At 44.7% G+C, this 12333-nt stretch overlaps 1 protein-coding gene across 4 annotated transcripts in view; it reads left to right on the forward strand.

The window, feature by feature from the left end:
- The window catches only part of GLI2 (GLI family zinc finger 2), a 312116-nt gene that overhangs the window by 155889 nt on the left and 143894 nt on the right, over window positions 1-12333 (forward strand). For all 4 annotated transcript variants that reach the window (XM_068949027.1, XM_068949025.1, XM_068949028.1 and 1 more), the window contains one exon: window positions 6140-6302. In XM_068949027.1, coding sequence (XP_068805128.1) covers window positions 6170-6302 — 133 coding nt within the window. In that variant the 5' untranslated portion in view covers window positions 6140-6169. The remainder of the gene's footprint in view (window positions 1-6139; window positions 6303-12333) is intronic.

Raw genomic sequence — 12333 nt, forward strand, 5'->3', positions numbered from 1 at the left:
TTGGAGGTGATATCATGTTACAGAGAAACGCTGCCAAGCACCAGGCAGTCCTGGGTGCACTTTGACCCCTCACGGTATGGCAAGAGTGGCTTCTTCCTCATGCTTTTGGTTTGCTTTTGCCATATGGAAATGGCAGATGGTGTTGATCAGGAAGTCAATCTAGAAGCCTATCGGTTTCATGCTGTACACGAAAGATTTGTTCATTAAACTTAGAACTCTAATTTAAAGCCAATTAACAGAGTGATTTGAAGAGACTTGTTGTTTTGAAGTTCAAAAGAGATGGTAAGTCTCTGATTTCAGTCTTTGTACATTCCAGAACCTATATAACTATTGCAGTGTTGCCAACTCTTGTGGGCTTTTCCTCTTTTATTTTTGCTTTTTTTGAGCGATGCGACTTTTGCCATGGGCTGGAACCATTTGGGGAAGCATTATGAACTCCCAGCTTTCTGGCTAATTTTAGTCCTATGTTTGGAGATGAGTGTGTGGGGAGAATATGGTTGTCTTTCCATCTCTTTTGCTAAAAGCCAGTAAAACTCCCCTCCTTCCTCCCTTCAGCAGCCCAGCATTATTCTTCTCGAAGCAGGAGTTGGGGAAGGGGGTAGAAAGAGGGGAAGAAGCCCTGAGTCAGCTCAGTATCCTTCCCACACTGCTTCTGTCAGCATGGAGTCATCTCTAGTGTCTTCCCTCCCTACCCACGTCTGCTGGGAGGTAGGAATATACCACAGAAGCCTTCTCAAGCTTGGAAGGGGACTCCAGGTAGAGAGTTACTGCTCTGCACATGCACACGACAGTGTACGGCCCTAATTTCCATGTGTAAGCAATCCTGTAGGATTGGCCCATGGAGGCTGTTCTTAAGAACTGTCAAGACTGGAAACCTTGTGCCAAGAGGACCCCAGAAGTGATTAGTTCTGAATTAATATTTATGCTGCTTTTACCCTAGATTGATATTCTATAAACCGTTGTAGGTCCTTCAGCAATAGACAGCGTGTTTGGATAGTCCCTGCATTTACTGGTGGCATGTGGGCAGAAAAAAACTTTCTTTAGTAATTTGAAGCTGTTGCTGATATAAAAGAAATAAAGGGGTCAAGTTTTGCTCTAGTATAGAGCCTATGACTTCACTGGGTTAACTGCTGCTACTTCCACGTAATTGAGAACATAATTTGGCTCAGACCCTGGGAGACTGAAAAGGATCACAGCAGCCACTGTATTAAGCCAATGTTCAAAACAGTTGGCTTACACTGAATTTCATAAGCAGATCATGTATTCAGAAGGTTTCAGCTGTATGACAGTCCACTGCAGAAGAGATGGTGGGAGTATCTGTTTATCCTAATTAAAAAAAAAAAAAAGCATGACAGGAGAAGTGATCAAATGTTATATTTTATCAATGTATGATAAATATGCATGGCGGAATGGAGTAAGTATCTCACTGTGGGTGTGTGGGGACAAACCTGGCAAGAATCAGACAAAGGCTGCCCTCAGTTAGCCCAGCTCTGCCCATTCATGTTAGGAGCTGAACACAGATGGATTTTATGGCTGCATTGTGGTGGATGTGGTGTTGGCATCAGCAGCTGCTGCACCTTGACTGTGTCCTGTTGTGGGTGATAGGACCTTGCTGTTACCCCCAGAGTCATGTGTGAGGAGATCAGGTAGAAATATATTTAAAATAAAGGAGATAATAGGCATCTGTCTGAAAAGAACAAAATATTCACAGAAACAGAACGGCTCCTGGAGGCCTCCTTTGGAAATCTCTTCCTGATGTCATGCTGGGCAGTGTAGCTGTTGGGCATGACAGCGGTATTCAGTGAGTGTAATGGGGTCTGTGGGGATTAGACCCGTGTCAGGGCATCATTGTCGGCGTCTGCCTTATATCAGAGAGAGTAACTCCCGCAGTGGTACTTAATCTTTAAGGAGAGGTGGTCAAAACTGGTGCTTCATGTTTCACAGAAAAGCTTTGGGGGGGGGGGGGGGGGGAATCTGTTTTTTTTTCTGCCCTGTCTAGAGGAGGGAGAGGGAGTTTCCCGATGAAAGAAAAACCTCGAAGAAGGAAATAATGTCTTTTCAAGAACAGGGTGTGCGGGGGGTATGTCTGATGAGTATCTGTTTATTCCCAAGTTTGCTGGCAGTCACTTTCAGGCTGATGCCCTCCAAAAGAGAGAGGCATTTTGGGACAGCACTTCTGACCATTCCTCAAGCACTTAGCGGGAGGGATTGTTTTATTAGGAAAGTTTATGGCTTCTTGTATTCCCTCAAAGGCAAATGCGACTTTGTTGTTTTTAATTCTGTTGGGATTTCTCTCTTTTAATATACAACACAGCTGTTAAAATAGCTGGGGTTGTCTAGGGCAAATCGTATAGCACTTTCCTTGTTCAGCTCTCAGATGGCTGCCGTTTTAGTGTCGTTGCAGAATTATATTACAGGGCATATGAATAGTGCTGGTATTAGTGTCAAAATCAATTACCCAACCCTCCTCCTGGAGAGAAAGCTACAGACCTTAGGAACAATCTAAGTAATCCATTTTGGATTTCTAATTCTGAGTAATGACGGAGGGCAGAGACTTGTGCTTGAATAAGTGCACAGGGTCTTTCTCTGTATAGTCACTCCTAAATGCATGCTCTTTACAGGAAAAAGCAGGCTCCCTGTGAAACCCTTTTTCATGCCAAATGGCTCACTGCTAAGATTAATCTGTCATTGAATTTATAAATTCTGTGTGGCATAGAGCCGCAGAAAAAGTTTAGCATTGAACAGAAAGCAAACTATGTATTGCTTAAAAAATGAATGCTGTGCTCCTGCATGGTGTGGATTGACTGCCTCCATCAATATATCATCTTATACTGGTAATAAAAATACTTCCATAGCCTTGTGCCTCCAAGGATCTCAAAGCACTTTGCAAGTGCAGTGAAGTACTATTTCCTATTTTACGGCTGTGGAAGCTGACTGCAAGAGAGGTTAAGCTTTTTGCCCGGAGAGGCAGAGGAGACTGTCAGAGCCACCGTGAGATGCCTGCGGTGGAGGTGCAGAGCACGGTAAGGGTGCATGGGCTCCCAGTGGAGGTGGCTGTTGGGCACCTCTCGAAGGAGAACAGCTTTTGGTCATCGCCAACTGGGGGAGAAGCTCTGGACCTCGCTTCCACTCGGCTCTGCCAGAAGGCACCTTTACAAAGTGAAAAGAATTACAGCTGTCTTATCCTAAATCCTCCAAGATTAGAGTCGTTGTATTCTTTTTTTTCCTAATCCACTATTTGAGAAGGATTTACCTGTTTTTAATACAACTATTTATTAGAAGCGCTTTTTATTCGTAAAAGTAAACATATAGCTACAAAAGCCAGATTTGCAAATATGGGCCTGATCTCCTGTCAGGTTTCGAGTGGATAAATGACACATCTGAAAAACATGGCTGCGACAGGGACTTGGAGATCTCGCTTCAGGCACCTCACTGGAAAAATCGTGGCTGCAGCCTGCACCTTTCGCAGGAGAACGACTTCGATTTCTGGTTGCCACCTTGCCCAGCGTGGTGGCAGCCTGCAGCCCCCGGGGACAGCCGGTGGCGTGCGTGAAGCTGCACAGGGAGGGCTGGGGCCACCCCAGTGAGGGGAGGCTCGCGGGGGTGCAAGGGAAGTGTCTGGTTTCAAACCAGAGCGTGATGCCTTGAAAGGAAGCCTGCGAAGAAACAGGTGGGGGGCCAGTCATTTAGCCTCTGAAGATTATTTGCTTAACGAACAGAAGCCCAGGCTGTCAGGCCTAGGTCAAATACTCCCCTGATTCGAGTGTATTTCATGCATCTTCTGTAACCCAGACTAATTTTTGGATTAAACTGCTGTAACGTCCTGGCCTGCAGGAACGCATCCCGTGTTCGCTGTCGAGGCCAGCGCGTGCTGAGGCAGGGCCTTAGGGGCTGCCTTAGTGCTAGCGAGAGCTCTGTGCCACCAGCGAAGCCTGTAATTCTCTGTACAGAGGCAGCTCCCCGCCTTGCCAAGGCGAGCTTTGCTGTGTTCCGCTGCAAACTGGGACAACAGCTCCATCGCTGAGCAGTCCCTGCAAGGTTCGCTGTGTCCGTGAGCTCCCAGAACAAGCTCCTCGCATGGCAGCGCACCACTACCTCAGTGGGCCACCATCCTGCCCCGGCCCCAGCACGCTTCTCCGTTCTGAAAACAGGCACAGGGACTCTGCAGGACCACAGCCAGCCCGTGAGCAGGTGACTTCAGGAGCGTGAGCAGGGCCAAAAACACACTTGGAGGAAAGGGGAAGCCTTTGAAGTAGCTGGCGAGCAGAGGAGGAGGAGGTTCAGGACAGCCTTTCTGGAGCACGGGTGCCATGAGGATGGCCTAGGGCAGGGGAGCCCAGACGCACAAGGCTGCGTGCCAGCAAGCACCGGAGGCGTGAAAAGCAAAGACAGGCGAGGGGACGAGCGCTCGGAGAAGCAGCCCAGGACACGCTGCGTTCCTCTGCGGCACTCTCTGGAGTTGCTTTTGTTTTCACTGCTGGCGATAAAGAGTGATGCTAGGAAAGCTGCTGCCATTTTGTTCTCTGTCCTAAAACACGAGTCAGATGGTATTGTGTTCTGCTTGGGCTGTTTTCGCGGTGTTGCCGACCTCAGGGAAAAGGCGCAGGCTGTTGGCACTCTCATCACCCTGAGGTCTAGGTGCAGGAAACCTCCCTTGGGTTTCCAGCTGTGCTGGAGCCCCTGTGGGGCACCGCAGGCCCTCCGTGCCCCATGTGCCGATGGGCTGAGAGGGAACCCCCCTCCCCCTCCCCAAATGAAGTGCTTGTGCCTGGGTCACAGCCAAATGAAGGGTAGGAGTTACAGATCATACATGGGAGTCCCTGAAATTTTTATGTGGTTTAAAGTTTTTAGGAGTGTTAACTTTCTAATCCAGGATGCTCAGGAGCCAGTTAATCCTCCCTTCCCAAGTGAAGTGAGGGAAGTTTGAACTGATAAAATTGCAGTAAAACTAACTTCGTGCACAAAAGGGTCTCTGGTTTCCCAGATGTTTTTGGCTCATCCAGTTAATTTCAGTGACTTAAACAGCCATTGTGCTCCAGACTATCTTGGGAGCTGAAAATCTACCAGACCTACATTAAAAATAGACGGGAAAGGAGGAATTAGCTGTGGGTTTTCCCGAGACCAGGCTGCAGACAGTCATACCAGGTCACTGTGAAAGTTCTGTGAAAACGGGAGTGACATGGTGGAAACATTTGAAATAAAACAAGTTAAAATGGGGAAAATGAAACTATTTACAGTCAGAAATGAAGCATGTCAGCTCCTTTAATAGAAACCAAATTTTTATATGAAATTATAGGTACACATATTTGGCCTTGAGAGGCAAAACAAATGTTTCAGGTAACAAATGGTTTGGGAGCTGGTATTTTTCATGAATGTAAGTTTAAAGAAAAACCTTAGTTGTGCTTTGATATCTTCTATTTTGCGGAGTTTTCCCCGGCACTTATTTTGCCATCTAACACAGGTAAAGCAGTAATTGATTTTCAGATATGGCTAGTCAGGAAAAAAGAGCTTGGCTGGGAAAGAGAGGAATCAATGCATGTTAGTCTGGACCAGTGTGAGCTGAAAGGACTCCTGTGTGCCTGTTGTGGCTTATTCATAAACACTGTTGAAAGACTATGGTCAGGGTATAGGTTCAGCACCAGCCTATAGAATGACCATCATGAGGGGGGGAAAAAGTCAGTTGGGAAAAATCCAAATTACCAGTACTCTTAAAGTTTTTAACTGACTCAGTTTACCATTATGATGGGCAAGGATTGACAAATCAGTTTGCTTGTTAAATTTTTGGATCTCACCTGTCCTTTAATCATGGAAAGCTTTGGACCCATCAGCTTTATCATGCAACCCAAGTTTAAGAGGGAGGGGAAGAAAAAAGAGAAGTATTTTGGTCCTGATCCTTTCGGGTCTTCAACTGCCCGAAGTCACTGGGATCTGCAAATACAGATCCCTTTTAGGGTTGTACTGTTTCTGCTAGTAACTACTCTAATGACTTGGTTGTTAGGGTTAGAAACTCAGATAATCTTTGAAGCTCACAGGTTACTTTGGAGCTGTGCTGAACTGTTGGCTGCCTCTTCAGAGCAAATCAGCTGATTTTGCTTGCTTTGTTAGTGACCAGAATTTGGTTTTGTTTTGTGTCTTGTAGGGTTGCTGAGCTGGAAGATGCACATCTAAGATGGAAACTTCTGCTTCGACTGCTGCTGGGAAAAAAGAAGGGAAAGGTGCAGTTCTGGAGGGGAATGGCTTTCCAGAAACAGGGAAGAAACCCACTCCTTTAGCAGCTGCAGGAACAGCAGTGGCACAAGGAGGTACTTTATGTTTTCCACACTTTAAAAGCAGCAGGGGTGTTTTTCATTAGACTGTTAGAATTTAATAAGTATGGTGGCATCTGTCCTCCTGTGAACACGCTGAGTTTATTGGGGTTCTTGCCCTCCGGAGGTCACAGGAATTTTAAGCTGTGTCACTGCGTAGCATCCAAATGTTATTGTATCATGGTGGGGCATCATCGTTTCTAACAAGCTTGAACCGGGGCAAGATGCCACTGGTGCTAAATTGCTGCTGAATTAGACATAGTCATCAGAGAATTGAGACAATCAGTCACTGCTAACCGCTGGTGGATTGGCCTGATGCGATAGACGCCGTGTATTGCCTGATGCTTTGCCACAGAGGAATTAAAATATGGCTGATGAGGCTGGCTGGAACTAAGTGACTGTCCTATTAATGTGATCAGGGAGGAGGAGGTGTCATGCGTCAGCTGTGATTGGGTTAACGAGCTAAACAGCCTGCACTGCTGCTGGTGTTTCATGGTTAGCAAGGAGCTTGGATTTGTCTAAATCCCCCATAAGAGAGTTCACATAAATAAAGCAAACCCTATTTGTCTGCGCTGTGCCTGCTGCGTCAGAAATAGCTCGGATCTTGATTTCTTTTTCCTTTGGTTAGTGTTTTCAGAGAGGATTTGGTCCTGCTAGTGTTGAAGTCCATTGGGAAGCTTTCGTGGACCCCAGCGGGGTTAGTTTTGGCACAGGCTAACACCGATGGCAGAGGTGCCTTGCTCCTGGCTGCTCCCTGCCTTGCTGGGAGGGGCTGGGGAGAGGCAGGACATCCTCTGCAGGCATCCATCTGTCACTGCAAACCCTCACAGAGCAGCACGCTCCGCTATGCGCCAAGGCACATATCTGCTCTGGAGAGGGCTAGAAAATGCCCTAGGTGGAGCATGCAAAATATAGCCCCAGGAAAATATCCCTCATTGACTCACAGGTGCACAGGGTTGGTGGATCTCCAAGGAGAGAGTCTGCCCTTGGTACCAGCACCTTCATGGCAGCAGCAGCTGTCAGGAAGGCTGTGTGTGCTGGGCACGCACCATGCGGCGGCCCATTCTTCAGGCTGGGATAGGGCATCCTTTCTGGGTGGGTAGACAAACTTAGAAGGGACTTCACCAGCTCGGATGTGATGAGAGGCATCCCAGCTGTGTAAACTTTGCAGGCACCATTTTTTCCTTTAAAACATACCTTATTGCTAGCCACACACTACCTCAAAATGAATCCTTCCCCTCCCCTTCCTTAAACGCATGGTAATTTCTCATCATCCTAGGAAAGCAGCCCAATTCTTCTGTGGGCTTCTCTGCTGCTCACGCAGCTCAGTGAGTTTGGGTTTTCTGTTGGCAGAGCTGTGAAGATAGCTCCTGGCCCAAATTGCTTAAATCTACTTTACCTATCCCTTCTTTCCAAGGCCTTAGTTACCCTTCTTTTGTTGTTGTTTCTGCATTGATCTTGAAAGATTAAGTAGTATGTACTAAGGAATTATAATTTATCAGATCTGTTCATGTCTTCGATCAACTTTGTTAACCAAAGGAAAGTTTTGTTTTGTTTTTTTAGGAAAAAAAAAAGCCTCTAGAGAACCTCTGTCAGGATTGCTTTAGAGAAACACAACTTGAAACTACAGAATGGGTCTGAGCTACCTTCCTTGTTGTGAGTACCATATAAATTGGCAGAAAAGGAAGGCTTACTGGACTGCAGAAATAGGGGAAAAGCAGGAATGACAACATGCAGAAGTTTGCCATCACCAAGCAGATTTTGATCTCTCTCAAAGAAGCGGCAGGCTGTGGAAACTGTGGAGGCATCCCAGTCTAGACATTTGAGTGACTGGCAGATTCAAAAGGCTAATTGGTGCCAATGAAGTTTAAACACATGCTAAAATTCAAAACGCACATAAACGGAGACTAAATACTTTCTCCTGACTGGGCACTTGCCTCTGGCGTGCCTCCACTGAGGAAGCGGTCAGTGCACTTCCAGAGATGTGGCAAAAGTCAAGATCCTCCCTTTCCTCCCCAGAAGTGGTGTCCATTGGCCTGTTTGGCACTCCTGGAGACTTGAATGTTTTTTAAGCGTCCAGCATTACGTGTCACGTTAGCAGTGTGCTATTGCCTTTGGAAAGAATGATTTACAGGCGCAACAGTTCTTTTTATTAAGAGGAAGTGGAGAAGTAAGTGGAAGGGTTGTTTGAAGATGTCAGGAGAAACATGATGAAAGCACTGTGTAATGAGATGTAAAGAGCAAAATCTATATCGTACTGTGAAGAGAAGTGCTAATAGATGACCTGAAACGGCTAGCAGTAAAGTAGGCTTGAGATCTGATTCAGGCCCCAAAACTTTATAGATAATGCACATGTTCTTATAGTTTGGAAGGCTTTTTTATTTTTTTCCCCATCAATTCTAGATAGAAGTGATACATGCTGCTGGAGCAGCTCCGAGTGTGTGAATGTGTAAGTGGGAAAAAATTAATACGAAGTCTTTTTATAACATCAGCTAATTGTATGGGGTGCTTTAGCAGATGATAACAAAAAGGTTGGGTACTGACTAGGCTGTACTTATATACTCTTTGTACTAGTATAACATATTTGCTTCACTAAACTAGTGTAATTACTCATAATGGGCTAGAAATATACATATTTATGCTCATATTCCTACAGAAGAAAGCAAATGAGCCATGGAGATTAATTATGTTGTTAAGTTCCAAGAGGGGAACAGCGACAGACAAGCTTTAAGGGGAGGGCCTCTAAGCTCCCCACCATGCTTTGGGGTCACGTGAATGTGTCTTTATGCTCGTCCAACACAAACTCTTGATTTTATTTTGTAATTATTGTAGGGGTTTTACTCTTTGTACTAGCATGTGAGAAAGTGGCAGCAAGGCTCTGCTAATGCTGCAGATCACCAAGCTGTTCTCCAGAGCTGAAGAAACGTAATTTGCAACACATTTCTTCTCTTTTATTCTACTGAGTCACACAGATGGAGTGCCAGCATAGCGTGTTTTTCTGATCATAGGGTTTTTTCCTTGCAGAAATGAATGGATTTGCAAGGGTTTATTTATAATTCAGGTAACTGAGGCAATAAATATTGAATATTAGTTAAATAACTGAAGAATAGCATTTTTATTATATTATTTGTATTATATTATTATAACATCTATGACCTCCATTTCTAGTTCCCTTGCTTTGAATATTTTTCCTAAATGTTTGCAGCCTTGAACAAATTAAGTTATGGCTGTAGGAGGAGATTGGTATTGTTGATGCTGTCAGTACAGAAGAGTTCTTCCGTACTAACAATCTATCTCATATTTTTAGTCTCCTAAAGCTGCCATTTTAGAGATCTTCTCTGACTTTTTTTAATAGTAACTCATTGATCAGATGTTCAGAAATTGGCCTTGCAGAAGTGACGTCAGGGAAGTCTCTCCTAATTTTCTATTTTTCCATAAATCATACTGGCCAAGGAGTCAAAGCTCCTCTTTTGTGTCAGTAGGTGTACGTGCGACAGAGATGGAAGCTGGAAGCTGGTTTTAATGACAATATTTAGGAGCTATAGACAGCCAAATCTGCAAAAGCGTCTCCTGCTTTCAATGCCTCTGCTTTTAGAAAGGCAACTCTGAATGCTTCACGTTTAGAAAACACTTCTGCTGACAGCAAAAGTGCATAGTGATTTGTCAAGGTAAGAGACTTTGGAGAACAGCACCACATCAGCAAGAACAGATTGGGTCCTCCACGCTAGCGCTGTGGTTATCCTTTGTATTGGCATGCACAAGGGAGCCCAACCAGGTGGCTGGAGAAGAAATTTGAATGAGCCTCTCATTCAGATACTAAGATATTTAGGAAGAAAGGTTTCTCATCTTGTAATAAAAATTAAATACGAATTCTTCTAAATGTTAACTGCCTGATTTTAACAAAAATGCACCCTTCCCTCTCCACCCCACCCTCTGCATGACACAAACGCCAAGTTCCTAAATTGATGATGTTTATGTTTGAAACATTTTTCTGATGTCTGGCTCTGTCAAGACTAATTTTAGCATTTCTAAAGCTGGGTAAAAATACAGCCTCATTACTTTGATGTCAGAGCATAGTTTACTATTAGTATATTCTGGGGTTTATCATTTTAGTCATGTTTAACACGGCTGCAGCAGGCATGCACTATTAAATCTGGCTTATTTTACATTCCTGTCCGAGATTATTTATTTGGAACAATTTCCTCTCTATCAAAAGACACGGCTAATGCTGAGTTTTAATGTGTTATTTACACACAAAATAACCTATTTACAACTCAGTATCTGCCGCAGGGAGAATGAATGGGGCAGTGCTCCCTTCATCCTGTTGTATCTGAGTTTAACAATCTGGATTGCTAATAGAACCATTTATCACGGGGTGGTAATTTATTTTATGTTAGCTGCACAGGTCTCGCTGCCTCTGATCTATGGAAATACTTTGTATATAATGAAGTTCAACAAGTCACTTGGTGTAAACATAGGAAAACCAAGCTGCAGAACCAGTAAGACTCTGGCTACGTTTTTTCCAGTAGGTAACGACTCTCTCCTGATATTAAGGTTTCACTTGATGAAATACAGCTCTTTGCCCTGTGTGTATTGTAAGGGCAGAGTGCTGGGCTCCTCTGCAGTGGATCAGAGATGGGGATGGAGTTTGGTCACTTGATTTATGGGCTGGCAGGAATGTTAGGTGCTGCAGAAGTAGCACACTCAGCCCTTTCATAGGCAGAGGAGAAGGGCAGGGAGCACCGCCCATTGCTCTCTGGAGATCTTCTGTAAGCAACACAAGAGTGGCGTTGGCAAGGAGTCCTCGGGCGGTTCAGCTTGTCTCAGTGGTGGATTATGGGAAGACTATGTAAATGAGGAGAAGGAAATGCCAGCATCCCAGCAGACCTCAGTGAGTTGAAAAAAATATATAGTTTGTGTGGCGTGAGACTTTGATAAATTAGGAGAACAGCTCCTATTAAGTCATCTTCTCTGGCCGTCCTGGAGGGGCAAGGATCTTCTCCAAAGAATGTTTTTCATTGATTTGTTCACGTTTTCCAGGAAAGGGAATATAACCAGTACAAGCACGTTCTCAGCTTCCCTGCCCTACGTTGCTTTGCTGAATGCATCTTAAAACTGAGATATGCGGTTAACAGAGAAGTCTGGTTTGGCTTCGAAAGGGAAGGGGACAAGTGGTTAAAACAGAATGATGGGAAAATCCCATCGTTTAGACTGAAATTCTCCTGCCTGTCACTATCTGCTGTCTACTGCATATAGCTCAGTGGCCCCCCACTGCGGGTAGGCTTTCAGGGCAACACTGACATAAGAATGGTAGCAATCTAGAATCATGTTTGTTCCCTGAACGCTTCTGTCAGCTTTAAACAAAGCAATTACCTTGGGGCTTAAGGTGGGTTTCTTTGCCATCATAGTCCATTTGGCTGGCCAGGTTGCCTACCAGTCTCTCCATAGAGTGTCCTTTTGAGATGCCTGAGGGTTCAGATGCTCATACTGATGCAGTAGTGATACTGTCCTTGGTCACAACTTGTCAAACCCTGTGATTAGCTGCAAGCTTTGTGTCACATTGGTCACCTGAAACCTGCTCTTTGGGATAGTTGAGAAGAATCCATGCAGAAGATAGGTGAGGTTGAAGCAATGCTATACCATATATGTATATATGTGTATAGGTATATCTGTGTATATATACTTTATACATATATATATTTGCCAGCTAGTGTTCAATAAGCAGTAACATTGTGCAGGCAAGCAGCCTGTGGTTATAACTGAAGGAGGTTCCCCCAGGTGCAAAGTGTTTTGGGCAATACTCAAAAAAGCCAAGGAGTTAGTGTTACAGCCCTGTCATTCTCAGTGGGATGCAAAGCAGGAAACCCTTAACTTTGTTAAATGCTCCTCTCTTACTGTGGTGACTATTTTCAGCATTCTAAAGTTTAACTGATGGGACAACAGCGCTGGTAGCTTCAGCTGCTGGCAACAGATATAGATGCAGCAAGTGTTCTGTCATAGCATGTTACATAGTGGTGCATGCTTTTCG

This window comes from Struthio camelus, chromosome 6, assembly GCF_040807025.1.
Source record: "Struthio camelus isolate bStrCam1 chromosome 6, bStrCam1.hap1, whole genome shotgun sequence".
Lineage (NCBI taxonomy): Eukaryota > Metazoa > Chordata > Aves > Struthioniformes > Struthionidae > Struthio > Struthio camelus.